Source organism: Castor canadensis, chromosome 7, assembly GCF_047511655.1.
Source record: "Castor canadensis chromosome 7, mCasCan1.hap1v2, whole genome shotgun sequence".
In the NCBI taxonomy this organism is placed as follows: domain Eukaryota; kingdom Metazoa; phylum Chordata; class Mammalia; order Rodentia; family Castoridae; genus Castor; species Castor canadensis.
In genome coordinates this window covers 107896614-107913219 of record NC_133392.1, presented here as the reverse complement: position 1 = coordinate 107913219, position 16606 = coordinate 107896614, and the positions used below count along the sequence as shown (strand labels likewise).

Sequence of the window (16606 nt, the reverse complement as noted above, 5' to 3'; positions counted from 1 at the left end):
GTTCTAGATATGAATTTTGAGATGTCTACTAACTTCTATGTGCAGATGTTTCATTTTTTAAAGTCTTTTCTTGGGAGAGGTCTTAACTTTTGTGAGTTACAGGTATGCACAACTTTTCAAGGCACACGGCAACACTGAAGGCTTCAGGAAATGACCCCACACATGATGTTTATTTACGGGAGATAAGTACCCAGTAAAGTATTTCGAAAAAGTAGCCATTAACCAAGAGGGGATGTAGGGAAGAGCCGTGTCCCATAACCAAATGAAGTTATTTTCAAAACTCAAGAAGTGATCAACTAGGTCAAAGCTATCTATGGGTCAGTTAAGAACAAAAGTGTACACTGCATTTGGCTGGATGGCTATTGCTTTTACAAAAGCTCTTTGGATAGCAGTGGAAGGACAGACAAAAAAAGACTAATTACCGTATTCAAGGATGAATATGAGAGGCTCTCTCCCCAGAATTCCAATCAAGTTCCGCTGAAAGAACATTAACAGAGCAGGAGACTGGAGAAAAGACGCTGAAAGTTTGAGGAGAATGAAAGTGACCTGGAGGTGTGGGGAACATGACATAAGTGGAGATTAGTGGGCAGCGCTAAAGAACCATGTCAAGTTCTAGGGCAGTCAAGTTGGATAGCTGTGTGCTAGTAGAATGTTCTACACAGGACAGTGTTTTAAGGTAGGATGGAATGAGAGATGGCAGAAAAATCCTGCGCAGCCCAGCATAGTAATGCTGGTCTGGTAGCATCGGCGCACAACACGAAGGCATCCAAGTTACGACTGCAAACCGAGAAAAAGAAAAGAAACCCAGAAGTGTCAGGTAGGAGGAGGGATGGCCCTAAACAAGACAGGTTTTCCTAAGGCAAGCATGGCAGGTAGCAGGGATGGCCGCCTGGGAGCTTCGGGGTCGGCGGATGGAATGAGATGCCGTAAGGACCCCTTTCCAACTCCGGGGAGAGGAGGCGGAGGGGCTCCCTTCGCGACCCGGGACTCAGCGCCCCAACTTACAGCGCCAAGTTGGGCGGCTTGCGACTGTCGGTCGGAGAGCTGGGCATGGTGGCGACAGGCTGGGGAGGGACGGCTCAGCCGCCCCCGTCCCGGCTGCTGCTGGAGCCCCTGCACCCCAACCGCCGGCGTCAGCGGCTCGAGCCAGGCCCGGGAATGTTTGCCCGGCGCCATGGAGACCGGGGAGCCCTGGCTCAACAAGCGGCCGCGCGGTTGGCTGGCGGCACGCGGCCGAGGAGGAGGGCGGAGGCGGAGGGGAGGGCAGAGGGTTGGTGGAGCCGAAGGAAGCTGCGGACGACGACTGCAAGGAGGAGGCGGGAGGCCCGGGCCCCAGGCCCCTCCCAGGCTCGGAGTCTCCCGGCTGCAGGCGGATGGATGGGGCTTCTTCAGGCGGTGGTGGCAGCAGCGAAGGAGGCGGCGGCGGCAGCGGCTGTAAGTGCAGCCTCCACACGCAATCTCCCTCTCTTACTCGAGCTTGGGGTGAGGGGCTCCAGAGGCGCCCTCAGTCCCCTTTCTCTCCTTCCCCTCCCCCACCGCAGAGCGCCGACCGGAAGACCCTTAACTTCCGGGGAGGGGCTTCCGGAGATCGCGCCCGCCTCGCGGGCCGCGCAGCGCTGCCGGCCGCCCAGGGCGCATGCGCAGCTGCCGGTCGCCACCGCCCCGCCCCCGCCCGCAGCCTGGCCTTTCTGCTTTGGCGGCGGCGGCGGCGGCGCGGGTCTCCCCGGCGGCGTCCGCGGCGCGCTGGGAATCCGCTGCGGAGTGAGTTCGCCTCGCCCCGTTCGCTTCCATCCCTTTCTCCCGTCGGCTCTGGATCCCGAGCGGGGTGTGGCGAAGTGACCACACCCCTGTGGCTCCACCTCTTTCTCCCTGTATTTCCCCGAATCTTGTCCCAGCCCGGGGAGGCTCCGGCTTGCGCTGCAGCCTCTGGGAGCGGGACCCGGGACCGGCCTGCCCTTTTCCGAGGAAGTGAAGGCGGGAAGGAACAGTACTGGAAGGGAACGAGGTCTTCCCAGCGGGTGCCTGGCCCCTTTTGAGTGGCTTTGTTCTTTCAGCTTGTAATAGAGACGTGCCTGGCCTGGAGCCCAGGTCTGGTCCTTGCATGCTGTGTGACCTTGGGCGAGTCACTCCCCCTCTCTGGGCTTTAGTTTTCCCTATTTAAAGCTTACTCCAATGCAAAAAAATCTAATTTTGGAGAAAAACTAACGCAATTACAATACCGGCCTGGTTACTGAGGCCGCTTAGCCAAGATGACCCGGAGTTGACCGAACTTTCCTCCTTCAATCATGGGTGAAACAGGGCGACCTGTTTATTGGATCGCTTTTATTCCTTTGCCATTGGTTACAAACTGCATGACTCAGGGTTCCTGGATATTTTTCTAGAATTGTCTTGGGGTCCTTGACCTAGTTCCCAGACATCGTTTTAAAAACGTGAGACAGGGTGAGTGAGCTTGTGGAAACAGTTGCTGTCTCGCTGCTACTGAGGCTTTCTTTCCTTTAATCCAGATGGTGTGGTGGCTCGATTCTCCCAGTGCCTGGCTGAGTTTCGGACGTGGTTAAGAACCAACTGGTTGAGGTTCAATGCAGACAAGACGGATGTGATGCTGGTAGGCAGGGGCACACTTGGAGACGAAGGGAGGGAAAATTCAAACTCCCTCAAGTAATAGATTCTTCTTCTGTATGTTCCAGTGTTGGACAACTGCTAATGGGCCAATAATTTCCAGAATTTGGGTGAGATATAACATCAGCAATGTAAGAACTATAAACATATCAGTTTGTAATATACTAATAAAATGGGGTCATTGGATAAAACTCCATGTAAAAAAAGCACGAAAAACAATAACCAGGAGTGTTCTCTGAAGAGCCAAAAGGCTATTTAAGTATGATAGGGTGGCATTAATAATTTTTTTAAGAAAACCTAGCAAAAAGATGGCGCTTACTGTCTCACGAATGTGGGGCCTTTAACTGTAATGCCTTATGCTTTGCAGCCTGAATTTCTGCGTACTAAAGGAAAACTCAACATTTCTAACATACCATTTTAAAGAGTGGGTTAGGTCTTTGGTATGTAGGCAGTTTTGAGCTGCTTAATTTTTAGCTCCATATTATGAAGATACAGTGTTGGCTCACTTTTTAATAAAAATCTTAGGAAATAGTTTACAAAATCATCTCAAAAGAGGATTCATGGATCCTGAAAATTATTAGATCTAGAGATATTTTTAGGGTTTTGGATATGTTGTATTTATCTACTCAGTCAATGAGCCCCAGAGTCAAAATTGTTACAAGTGTTTTCTCTTTGCATTTTGACCGGTAACTTTTTGAGTTGCATAAACAGATATGTTTATATAGCATATATATATATATATAACTTGTATTTGAACCAGGTGTTGGTACTGAATAAAAGGTGGTATTTCTTAGATATATGTAAATTGCCAAAGGAGTTTATTGGTTTAAAGTACTGCCTTAAGTAAAATTGTGACCCTACATGTGTTTGCTAGCAGCAAAATAGTATCTCTGAGCTGTGTGTGTGTGTGTGTGTGTGTGTGTGTGTGTGTGTGTTTACCATTATAGCTCCTATAAATTTTTCAACAACTTTTGAATGGAGGACTCAGTAAATTGCTTAAAAATAATTTCCCAATAGCAGTTTGGAGTAGTTTAATGTGATTAAAAATTAGTATTGATTTGCCCGAAAATAAGGATGCCTTTAGAAGGAGAATAAGAGCTAATGAGGCATTTAGGCCTTGTATAGTGAATTTTTGTTTTGGGACATAAACCCCAAACCTCACATGGAATTGGAATTGACCATACATTTTAGTTTAGCTTTCACAATTCTAACCCAGCTACCATTTTGAATATCACATGAATAAATAATATAAAGTGTAATAATTTCGAATAGGTTATAGTTGATGGTGAATCTTCTCACGCCTTTAGCTCTGTCAGGTCCCATTTTCGGTTCTTCCAATATCAAAAGACTTTAAAGATACATTTTTTTGTTAATTCAAGTATAACCCAAATTGACTGTTTACATTAGAATACAAAGATGTCTGTTGAATTAATACAAAGTGCTGAAGAAATGTAGATTCTGGCTGAATGAAAGGAAGACTGCTCCATATATTTAGATAGCAGCCTCTTCATGAGATACAGTGGGTCACTGGAGGTGTTTAAACATAGGCAGGAAAGCCTGATAGGTGAAGCATTCTGAGGATAGAATTCACTAAAGACTTTTAAGGTCCCATCCAGCACTAACATTCCATGAAGTATGAATAGTTTTTACACATTTCATACCTAAGAGGGTAAGTCAGTTTTGAGAAGGACTTTGCTTTCCTTAACATGGCTCCTGGAAATTTTTAAGATACTTCTATCACTAGAGTAAAAATGAAAGTATTGAATTCAGTAGTAATGTGTTCCTTATGACTTAACAGTACTAGAGCTGTTTATCTTTACCTTTAGAATGTCAGAACCTATAAAAGGCCACAGAACCCACAGTGATAATAAAAGAGGAGGAAAACCGTAGAAGGAATTTTTTTCTTTCGTCTGTAAATGATAATGCCACTTAAAGTTAATAGCATTGATAGATATTATTAATGAACTTAAAAGTCACTTAACAGTAAGACAAACATCCATTTAAAAATGTTTCTGACTTGATTTTCTGGCTTTCTGGATTCATTCAGGAGTTTAAAGGACCTGTTCCTTATTACACTTGGGATTTTTGTTGATGGTTTAACTGAAGAATCAAAGATTCAGTGGACAGAATAAGTTATCCCTGTACCTTACCTTTTAGCAACACTTTAGTTTTCCTTTTATAGTCAGTTAAGTTCCATGTATGAACTTTCACACCATAGTGGAAAATCCTCCTTCCTCCCCATGGCATAAAGCCTGAGTTTCTACTGCTTTTATTGTGTTTGTCGGTACTCACCTGAGGTCCATGCACATCCATTGTTCTTTGCCTTCAGCTCTTTTCTTCAAGTGTGTTATCAAGTAAGAACAGACATTTTTGAAAAGTCATTTTATTTCAAGCCCAAAGTACTAACATAATTCAACAGGGAAACCTGTAGGAACTATATACTTGTGCTAAAATATTTGTACCCTCAAGGAATCCTAAAGAAAACTTAAATATTTTCTTAAAAATAAAATGAAAATACAGTACAGTTAATGGTAAAAATTGTTTGTAGACTTGGGAACCTTAAAGTTTTCCTCTCTTCTTTCCCTTGCTTTTCTTTCAGTAGAAAATGTGCATCAGATGTTTATGTTTAATTGGTTTACAGACTGTCTGTGGACTCTTTTCCTGTCAAATTACCAGGTAATGTCCTTTCACTTAGCAGCTACTTCATATGCCTGTCGATGCAGTTTATTCATGTACCAATTATTATTGGACATAAGTTTCAAGTTAATTTTGAATTTTTGGAAATAGGAAAATGCTTGATGGAGTCTAGAATTTGTAGGAAATGCAAATTTAAGAAAAGAGCGACCCCCATATTGCTTTATAATTACTAACTTTAAGAAAAATTGTATATGTATGTGTTTATGCAGTATAACACCCTTAGAAGGAATGCATCATTAGCAGTTAAGTGTTTTAATAGTCCTTTTTAAAACTGCATTAAGAAGAATCCTTGAATATTTGGGAAAAATCCTGGTTTTTTGAAATAAGACTTTTGAACATCGGTTTAGTAAAGTACCTTACTGCCCATTTTAACACTGCCTCTGTATCAGCCAGTATGTGCTTAGTAAATGGAAGTGGAACAGGTTTGTTCCTTGGAAATCCTTGGCCCTGGTGATCATCAGTATTGACGTCAAGGCCAGGGTGCAGCTCCATCAGAACTTCAAATTGCAGGCGTCTCAGGCTTGCCAAAGACATGGCTTCTCCCTCCTTGCAGTCAGGCAGGAGATCCTTAATGCCCACCAAAGAGCAGTTTTTCAGTATGTTACGTTTCAAATTTTTGTGTAATTGTGCAAACACGAACCATTTTGTGTAATTGTGCAAACACGCACAACCGTGTCGCTCGTGGCATCATAAAAAGTGTGAAAAGCAAATGAGACTTGAGAATGGCCGAGCGCCTAGCAACCCCTTTTCGTGGTCTTGGCTCTGACCTGTCCGAAGGTTTGGGGACGTGGATTTTACTCCCCGCCGGGAATCGCGTCGGGAAGTACTTGTCTGGGGATGGCCGCCTCCACACGCCGTTCGTGCTGCGGTTGCTTCGAGGTGGATGCGCTTCGGAAACGGGCGTGTTCTCCGGCCCTGCCTAGGTTCGCGGGCGGGCGGGCGGAGGGGCCGCCGCCCTGCACCCACCCTGGCCCCGCCCCTCTGCGCTCTCGCGGCGCCGCGCGCGCCTCCTCTGCGCGCTCTCGCCGGCCTTTTCCCTCCCGCTCAACGCGGCCAGGAGCCGCGAGGGGGCGGAGTGGGGTGTGGTGGGCGCGCTCGGGCGGCTCCTGCGCGTTCCCGCCAAGGCAGCGGCGGCGGGAGCGGCGGAGACGGCGGTGGCTGGAGTCCCGTTGCCGAGTCTCACATCCGGGTTCTGGCCCTGACCCAGTCGCGGCCGCCGCGGAGATGTGACCCGGCAGTACGGCAAATATGGCGGAGGTAAGGGAGCGAGCTCCCCCTCCCTGTCCCGGAGCCGGGCGACCCCGGGCTCTGGCTGCGGGGGGGGAGCGGGGTGGGCCCGGCCAGGAGAGGTCGGGCCCTGCCGGCGCCGCTGCCCACCTGTTGTCCGGGTCAGGCCGCGCTCCGGCGGGCTTTCCCGGGAACTTAGTTGGGATGGGTCCGGGCGGGGAGCGGAGCCGTAGTTGGACTTCGGCACTTGGAAGGGTTGGTGTTGAGCAGCGTGCGGACGGGGGGCGCGGGCGCCGTGGCGCAACTTCGCCGGCCGGGCCGGGCGCCCAGCCGCGGCTTCCTCTTGCGAACTTTTTCCTCCCCACCGAGATGCTGTTGCGCCTTCCGCCTCACCCCACCGCCCTTGCTGACATCCAGGAAACGCAGGCTGAACGGCCTCTGCCTAACTCCGTGGTCGTCTAGCAGTGATCGGATGAGCGTGAGCGTGAAGAAATGAACCGGCCGTCTAGTCTAGGTCCAGCCTGCGGGCCCGGCGCTCCCCGCACAGTCCCTTCCCCTCCCCCCACCAGGTAGAGCCCGGACTTACCCGCTCCTCCTCCCCCACGCCGGGGTCTTCCCACATCAAAGCTGCTGCTTCTCATTTTCCTCTTCCAGGTTTTCTTTCCTGGGAGATTTTTCTTGTTTCTCTTCACTCATTTTATTTTTGCCGTGCCGGGGAAGAATGCAAGGGTCTTGCGCATGGTAGGCAAGCGCTTTGCCACTGAGCCACATCCCAGCCCTCCTCGCTCATTTTCTCGTAAACAAGTTCCAAAAGCCCCTTTCTTCCCGGCACATACTTAGTTCTCACATTGATGGGCGACCAAGCACTGTTAGTTTACGATTGATTAGAACTTACTGTGTATAGTTGGAAATTGCAGTTTTACCTCTGATTTAATCAAGCCTTCTAAACAGATTTGTGGGGTTTTGTTTTGTTTACTTTTTTCCTAATCCGTGAAAGAATGTTGTTATCCTTTACTTCTGGAGTTCACAACGATATACTTGGACTTTATGTCTCCTTTGAGATAAGCCACTCTAAATATTTGGCTAATAAGGCATTACTCTTGTTAGAATTGGCGTTTTTATAGTTCAAAGGCACCACAAAACCGATTCAGGAAGTAGGTAATTTTACGTATCATCCAGTCCCCAATTTTCAACTCCTTTATTTGCTAGCTGAAATCGGTATTGAGTACTTTTGTCAACATGGTAATACCCTTTTTAAACGTTGGAATACAGGAGCATAGGTAGGTAATGGAAGCCAGTGGAGAGCCCTAACGAAAGGTTCGTTTCTCTCGTAGCTCTTAGGATGTTACTTCTGCTTCTTACAGAAACTGGCTTTGTATTTATGTCCTAGAATATTTGCTATTAAAGTAGGAAGAGATTTTACTAGAGTAGGACTGTTTGCTGACAGTTTTCTTTTTTTTTAGTGTTCAATATTTCTGGTTTACAGCTAAATTATCTTAGATTCATACTCATTTCTTTAGGTCTTCGTGGTTAAAGAATTGTATTTCACGTGCAAGGTTGTAGAACACTATTATTTCATGTAAATGTGGCAGGGTTTACTCCAGTTGGCTGAGAGTCAGTACCTGGATTTTGGTCCTGGTGAGGTTCTTTCTTGTTACTTTTCTTCTGATGTAAGGGGAAGAAAACAGTATGTGACTTGATTTACATGTTTGTCCATTGGTCTTCACTTTAATGAGTCACCTTTCCGTGAATCCAAGTAGATGAACAGCAGTGCCATCGTGCTATGAGTGAGCTTTATATTGTGTACTTTAAGGCAAAAGGTTATTAAAGTAGCCTTGTGAAATTATATTGAAATTTAAATTTTACAAAAAGTCCAAAGGACTGGAGGGTGTGGCTTGAGCAGTGGAGTTCCTGCCTAGCAAGCTTAAAGCCATGAGTTGAAACTCCAGTACCACCAATAAATAAATACAAACTTTTAAAAAAACTCTGAAAATTCTACTGCCCGGGACACTTTTTTTTTCTTATTGTTTTAGAAATTAAAAAAGGTTGCATTAGTTTTGAGAGGAGAAAGAGTGTTCAGACAAACTAGTCATTTTCTCATATTTTCTAATGTATGCTCTAATTTCCTTAAATATCTCATTTGGAAAATGGAATTTTCAGGTTTTGTAAGAACACTTGGATGGCTCAATTTCATGAAAAAAAAAAAAGCCTGAATTTTGTTTGTAGTGCATTTATTTAATGACCTGGTATCTTTAAATTATTTTTATATTCTTCATTTTTTTTGTAGATGGGTTTTACTTACAGTGAATAAGTGAATAAGACGAAGAGTGCAGGAACCTTCTTGATGTGTCCTATAAAAAAATCTGAAATAGATGAAAATTAATTTGTAATCTTCCTGGTGTCAATACTTTAATAAAATTGGGATGATTTTTTTTAAGACCAGGCTGGTGGTTTAGAAAAATGAGATGAAGGAGAAATGCTTGGTTTAAGACTGCTTGTACTTACCTTGGTATGAGCGCTAATAGATTTCTTCTTTGAGATGCACGTGGTGAAATACTGCATATGCTGGACTGTTGTAGACTTGAGGATTGACTGACTTGTGAAGTAGCAGTGAGGGCCATGCAACGGTATGCACTTACTTGACAAAGCTAAGAGGGAATTGAAGCAGCATGTCTCCAGACAGATATGTGGGTATTGTGCTTTGGGGTTTTTTGTTGTTTCCTACTTGAGAATGACCCTGACCTTGTTTTTCTGGAAAAATATTTACTTAAACACAGATGTTTTAGATGTGATTAGTTCCATACTTGATCTGGTCATCTTAGTGAATTCATTTAGTGTTTCTTCAGATGTCGTAACATTAAAAATATCCTTAACATGATAGAAGAAATAGTATGTGTTCCCTCTCTTGATACTTTTTAGTAATATTTCTCATTGCTTGTTATCCCTTAAAATTATTTCTCAACCTTCTAAAAGGAGGCTCTCCTAGTCACACTTAATGGAAGGAAATTACAGGGTAGTCACAGTTTTTCAAAGAGAGAGAGAAAAATAAGAGGAAGAAATAGTTGATCCTTTGGGTTTTATAAGGACTGTGTTGTAGAGACCTTTGGGAACGAGCAGTTTGTAATTTATTTCAGAGTTTGTAAACATGAAAGCAAAAGAAAGCCCCAGCATAGCACAAGACCTATCTTTTCATGACCTAAATCACATTTCTGTAATAGATAAAGAGAAAAAGATTTAGTGGATATATTTACTGTATTAGTGTTAGGTATATTAATATTTCCAAAAGTGATACATAAATGTTTTATTCACTGTCACATCTATCCCTTCCTCTTTTTTGACATTACTGAGGTTTGAACTCAGGGCCTTGCACTTGCTAGGCAAACTCTACCACTTGAGCCATGTCTCTAGTCTCCCATCCAGTCCTCTTAAAAATAGACTCTTGACTTAGTATTTCTTGAATCCACTTGCATTTTATTTTTTTAAGGAAATAGGATAGTGTTAGGTTTTTCTTGAAAGTGTTAATTTCTACTCTAATCAAAGTGTTTCACTGCAATAAATTTAAGCTCTAAATAATTCTGTATTCTGATGACTATTTTAAAGTATTTGTACTTCAGGTTATTAAGCTTATATCAGGATGTCCAGTGTTACATGAGAGTTCTAAAAAGCTTAATTCACTGAGAGTAAGAGTCAAAGTACTGAGCTAGAGGAGTGGCTCAAGTGGTAGAGTGCCTGCTGCTAGGCCCTTGATTCAACTCCCCAGTACCACCAAAAAAAAAAAAAAAGTCAAAATACTTGATAAACTAGGTGAGGAAGGTTTGGTGGGAGGAATAAAGAAGTGAATTGTTTTAGATAATTTTGGTGAGACTAACTAGCTTCACAGATGGTTTCAGAACTCATTGCAGTAATTAAACTGTTCATTGCTTGGGGTCCTTTCTGTTTGGGCTTGTTCTGTGCCTTAGAGAAGTATGACCATTACAATTATGCTATGTAGATAGGAAATTTGCAAAGTAGCACTCCAAAATAGCTTTTCTTAAAATGAGGTTGTCTTTTCCATATTATCTAGATTTAAAAAATAGTACCCAAGAGTCTATTAAATTTATCCATTTAGGGCTGGAGGTGTTGTTCAAGTGGTAGAGCCTGACGAGCAAGTGCGAAGTCCTGGATTCAAAGTACCAGCAAAAATAAACAAACATCCGTTTAGCTGTGTTTTGAGCAATTCATAATAAAAATAAATAGTTCTTGAAAATAATTGAACTAAATTTAAAGAAATCTTAAGTCTCATCACAGAGAAAATGAAACTGAATAGTTCTAGATCAGACAAGTAGTCTGGCACAATTAAGATTGAAACCCAAGCTTCTGAATTCCGAGTGTTTCTCTTATATGATACCATTTTACCCTTTAAATTATTACTACTATAGTAAATTTGCTAATTTTAACTTCAAGCATTCCTGAGTATAGCAGCATTCCTTAGGATAATACAATGTTAAGTAACATAATTTTGTATGGGGGGAGTGGGATGGTGAGTGCTTCCCTGCAACTGTGGTAGGCTCCCTAACTCCTTCCTGCCCCATATCCATGGCTCTGTAAATCTGCTTTCACCTAGGAAGTTATGGCAACACTTAAAGAAATGGTGCTGGTATTGGATAGAGAGGAAAATTGACTCAGTTATTTGCATTGAAAATAAGCATTTGATTGTCTGGAATATATGGGTCTAATGAGTACTTTCTGTTTTTCTGGTAAAGAATAATGGTAATACTCTAGTCTTTTTCTAGAGTTGATCTTTTACTCTCCCAAATTACCTCTTTTCTGTTGTTTGGGGCATTTACCCACCATGTTCTAGAAAAATTAAAAAAAAAATACTTCAGCATTTTTGAGGCATTGAGTATTTGTTACTCCTATTAGCAACCTCATCAGCTAAGTCATATAAATGTATTAGTGAGGGTACATGCTACTATAAAAGTAGAGATATTTTTTCATTTGCTTTAGCATAATGATTTTGTGTGTATGTCTTTCTGGTGTTAATGTTTTCCATCTCGGATAAAACAAGTATCTGTATAAAAAGAATACTGTAATTTTTGAAAATTATAATTTAAAAATAGCAAATACTAGGCTTTCTTTAAAACTGAAAAGAAAAAAAATGAACATTCCATAAAATAATTCACTAATTTTTAAAAAGGGTAAGTAATACATGAAAATGACAGTACAGAAAAAGAGGTGAAAAATAGCCGCCTCTTTCTGACTCATTCCCTAGAAGAAATTTTTTGTGGTACTGGGGTTTGAATTCAGGACCTTGCACTTTTCTAGGTAGGCTCTACTTTTTGAGCCACATCCACAGCCTTAGAAGTAACAATAAATTCTTATGAATCTTTTTTGAGGAAAAATTTATGCATAGTCTAGCCCGGTTTATTCCATGTTCTATATTTTTTTTTAACTCCTAATATTTTTCCCCATTTTAAACTAAACACATCTTTCTCATTCTTTTTAATGGATTTATGGTACTCCATTGCTTGGAAGAAGTATGCCTCATTTCAAACTAGTTAAAATGTATTAGTGGGTACCAGCCATCTCTTGTCTTGAAATGGGAATGAAATAGATGACCTCTGAGCGAATTGTCAGGGTTTTATTCATAAAACTCACATCATTTAAGCAGCTTTTTGTTTGTTTTTGAGACAGAGTCTCATTGTGTAGCCCAGGCTAGCCGGAATTCTTTATGTAGCCTAGACTGATCTGGAACTGGAGATCTTCCTGCCTCTGCTTCCTGAGTGCTGGATTTCAGGCATGCACCACCATGCCCCACTCAAGCAACATTGAGTTGTTACTGAATTTGTCTTAAAGGAATTTATGTTTGAAGATGACTTGTTTATAATTGTAGATTAACTGAATGAAGATAAAATACAACCATCCTGACAAGTGGTAACATTAATAAAAGAAGCTGCTGCCAATTTCATCTTTAAATTTTGTAGTTACTTGTGGTTAAATTTATGAGCGATAGAATGGTATAGTACAGGAAACATTATAATTGGGATTTGTGCCATCTTCCCTCAGATAACCTAACCTCTCTACACTTCACTTGAATGATTGCTGATTCTATGACTACTTAAAAATATACTTTATTTGTAAAGTTAGCTTAATCTAGTGTTTGGCAGTTAAATAATATTTTTAATTTTTTCCTTTTGCTTTTTTTTACAACATAATTTTAATTTGAAATGTTTTAAAATTGTTTCTGCCTCCCTTTTCACAACTCATTTTTTAGGCCATAGATCAGCCTGATAGCAAACTTTGTGCATCATTTTTGCAGTATTGACAGAAGAAAATCTGTTTCAGAAAATTTCAAGACCTAATCGTATCTGTTAATCCATGTTTTCAGGCCCATATTATTTTAAAATCTGAATTCCATTTTATTGTCTTTGTTTTTTCATTCAGGAGTGTTTTAAGATTTGTCTCTGTGCTTTAATATAATGGAAGGAAAAAGATTATGGGAAGTTTTAGTTTGTGTTAGATAATTCAGATGCTAAAACTTGCTGTTGTTTTTAGTGTCGTAGCAGTTATTGAACAGTCTTGAAAAGTTTGTGAAGGTACATTGTACAAAAATGCTAATTTGTCGTCTTTTCTCCTCCCCAGCCATCTGTTGAGTCTTCGAGTCCAGGTAAGTTTTTCTGTATATTTTATAATTCTGTTTGACCAACATTTGTCTTTTAATCTGCATGATGGCTAGCAGAGTTAGACTATCATCTGACTTGCTTTTCTTCTGAATGCTTCTTTTCTCTGGGGAAAAAGAAATGGATGAAATGTTTGACTGCCCATGAAAGTACAGGTGAGGCTGCTGTGAGTTCACCCTCATGACTATTTTTGGATTCTCCCTTTTTTTGTTCCGATTATGTATTTCATCTTGATTGGAAGTATATGTGAAGCATAGTTGTTTTACCTTAGAAATATATGGCTTGTATAAAAAGTTAAGAATATTTGAGAAAAATAGAGCTAATGCATTTACTGAGGTAGGGAAAATAAGCAAATGATTCAATAGATGAATATTTAAAATTGTAAATTAAGGAAGTTATTCTTGGATTTGAGTAGGATCAAGTTGTATCCTCTGACCTTACATGTAGGGTTTTTATATTTTCCCCCAAATACAATACAGATTCTTTTATTTTCAGCATAGACGTTGCAAATTCATGATCTTTGAACCACTCTAGTCCACAAATGATTTTTGCTTGGCCATTGTAGTCCATTCTAAGTTTAAAATTTAGAATGCTATATATAAAATCTACATGTAGGGTTCTCCTCATCTGGCAGCACTGGGTACTATGTGGCAATAATTGGTTGTAGTTAGATAGTGTTGAGGAAAAAGGCACTAATCTTTTTGCCTCCATTTCCGTTAGCAAGAGTAAAGAAACATTCCTGTATCCTTGCACAGAGAGCTTTACTTGGGAAATAGATTATAACTGCATAAAGCAAAAATGGCAGTTAAGAAATTTAAAACACCTTCTGTTTAGGGTATGAGAGTTAAAGAACAGCCTGGTATAGAAGAGTATGAAAGGGAGCTAGCCCTCTGAGACTTTGTAATGCTTTATTTGAAGATGTCTTAACATATAGTGCATATTTAGATATATTTCACATTGCTGAAGTTTGTGTATTGTTTTGAAGCAATCACTTTCCCATGTTTTAAATTTTAGAGAGAAAACTTAAAAATGCGTAAGTGCAAGGTCCTTTTCATTAACACAGTTACTATGTTCTAGATTATTTCCACAACCCTTTTAAATAACTAGGACAGTCACTTCATTCACACTTGATTTTTGTCTTTATTTTCACTGAAAATGTCTTTTTTAAATATACGTCAAAGTAAAGTATATTAGGCTTTGTGACATTTCTGAAACTCAATGATTTTCTTAACTTTGTGGTTTATAAATATGTTCTGGATGGTAGAAATTGGACAAGTAATGCTAGTTGTAGGGAATTATAAAAGTTGGTGTGAAAAAATTAGGACTATGGGCTTCACGTGGAGATGATTAGGTCTACTGGTAATAAGGCCACGCTGTGCCCTTTGTAGCCTCTGTACTTTGGAACCAATTCCAGTAATGATAGTCACATGACCATAGTAAGTGGTTTGTCCATAGACTCCACCAGTGTAAACCACAAGCTTGTACCTATATTCTATTATAGAATAGAAAAACAAAAATTAGATGTGGGGATTAAAGACGGGGAAGAAAATTTAAAAATAATTAGGTGAATACACATGATGCAGTGTCAATTTATCTTTGAGTCTTTGAAAAGATGTGAGGTATCTTTTAGTAATCCTACACTAGGATGGGATTTTATAACAAAGAAGTGATACTTGCCTTAACTGTGAAGAAAAATATTTGTAAAAGCACTAGATTCTCTACCCCTAATAATTTATTACTGGGATTTTTTTCATCCCCTAGGAAACAGTCTAACAGTGGGTCAAACAATTGATAAAGTAATAGACTGGTTAGTTGGTCCTAAAGAACAAGGAAATAAGTCAGATAAAAGAAAGAGGTCAGTGTAAGACAGGAAAAAGTGCAATTGAACGTTTACAGAAAGTGCAGTATGTGTGCACAGGAAAGAAATTGGAGTAAGAAAGGAAAAGTTCTACCTAAACTTTGGTATTTGAAGTAGTGGAAGAATGAAGTGGCAAGTCTTCAAATACAGTTGTCTGCAAATAATGACAAAAAATGGGGACCTTGGTAAATAATATAACACTCATGATTTGATGCTGTGTACTCACAGCTTGACTTTTTTTAAGTTAGTAAGAACAGTGGGGAGCCTGATACAGTGGCTCTTGCCTGTAATCCTAGCTACTTAGGGGGCTGAGATCAGAAGGATCAAGGTTTGAGGCTAGCCCAGACAAAAAGTTCTTGAGACCCCATCTTAACAGAAAAGGCTGGGTATGGTGGTATGCACCTATCATCCCAGCTGCAACACAAATGATAAATAGGAGGATCACTGCCTAGGCTAGCCCAGACAAAAAGCAAGGCCCTATCTCAAAAGAAGAGCAAAAAGGACTAGTTGTATGACTCAAGTGGTAAGAGTGTCTGCCTAGCAAGTGTAAATTCTGAGTTAAAATCCTAGTACCACCAAAAGAAAAAAACAATAGTATAACAGTGAGAGCCAGATAGGGAGCATGTATACAATCCAAGCTACTTGGGAGGCAGAGATAGGATTGTGGTTTGAGGCCAACTCAGATTTAAAAATGTTAATGAGACCCTATCTCACAGAACAAGCAAGGCGTGGTAACTCCTGCCTATAATCCCAGGTATAGGAGAGTGACACCTGAAGAACATGGTCCTAGGTTGGCCTGGTCAAAAAGAGTGAGGCCTTCTCTGAAAAATAACTACAATAGTCCTGCCTTACTTGCAGATTTATTACAAGCAGTTTTGATCAAGCACAGTTTTAAAAAAATTAAAAATCAAAAGAAATTTCAAAAATAAGAATTTCAAATTCCCATGTGCACTTTAGTAGCTTAGTTGATGTAGAGAAACTGCCCTTCATTTTGAAAGCAAGGCAAAAGTTATGGCAGTTCTTCCGGATTACCTAAAAGGTAAGCCTAAAAGGGCACATGTTGTGCTTAATTGAAGCGATAAAGTGAAAATTTTAGATTTGTTTGAAAGGTGGCATGTCTTTAATAGAAGTTGGGAACAGTGATCAAGCATCTGTAGGACTGCACTGAACGCTTTATATCCTCAGCAGGGGCGGTTTTTCCTCAACAGCATTCTTGAAACCACACACCTGTGGATACCCAGGTCTGCTATTGTAAAGCAAAATGGGCTGGAGGTGTGGTTCAAGTGGTAAAGCCCTTGTCTCACAAGTGTGAAGCCCTGAGTTCAGACCTCAGTACTGCCAGAAACCAGCAACAGAACAACACAACAGTAGATAAGAATTCATCATCATTTTTGGCAACACCTCTATTCAGTAAGAATTACATTATGATTAGGATAATATACAAAGGGGTGGTATGAGGTTTTTTATTTTCTTGAGAGTGTGGTCTTTCTGTCTAAAAGGTAGAAAAATATAGTTAAGGATACTTAATTATTGACTGCTAAGTATC

At 40.9% G+C, this 16606-nt stretch overlaps 2 protein-coding genes across 29 annotated transcripts in view; one reads left to right on the top strand and one right to left on the bottom strand.

Moving 5' to 3' along the window:
- Positions 1-1296, bottom strand: part of Dnai4 (dynein axonemal intermediate chain 4) — an 85600-nt gene extending 84304 nt beyond the window's left edge. For all 7 annotated transcript variants that reach the window (XR_012449865.1, XM_074079801.1, XM_074079802.1 and 4 more), the window contains exon 1: positions 1006-1296. Coding sequence is in view for 6 of the 7 variants with exons in the window: in XM_074079801.1 (XP_073935902.1) it covers positions 1006-1052 (47 nt within the window). In the remaining variant the exon portion in view is untranslated. The remainder of the gene's footprint in view (positions 1-1005) is intronic.
- A 3-nt stretch (positions 1297-1299) lies between these two features.
- The window catches only part of Mier1 (MIER1 transcriptional regulator), a 54986-nt gene continuing 39679 nt past the window's right edge, over positions 1300-16606 (top strand). Inside the window, exons 1-6 of one of the 22 annotated variants that reach the window (XM_074079808.1) lie at positions 1300-1434; positions 2505-2605; positions 2688-2729; positions 5261-5295; positions 13165-13189; positions 13321-13357. In XM_074079808.1, coding sequence (XP_073935909.1) covers positions 1374-1434; positions 2505-2605; positions 2688-2729; positions 5261-5295; positions 13165-13189; positions 13321-13357 — 301 coding nt within the window. In that variant the 5' untranslated portion in view covers positions 1300-1373. The other 21 variants (XM_074079807.1, XM_074079816.1, XM_074079810.1 and 18 more) reach the window with 21 other exon arrangements.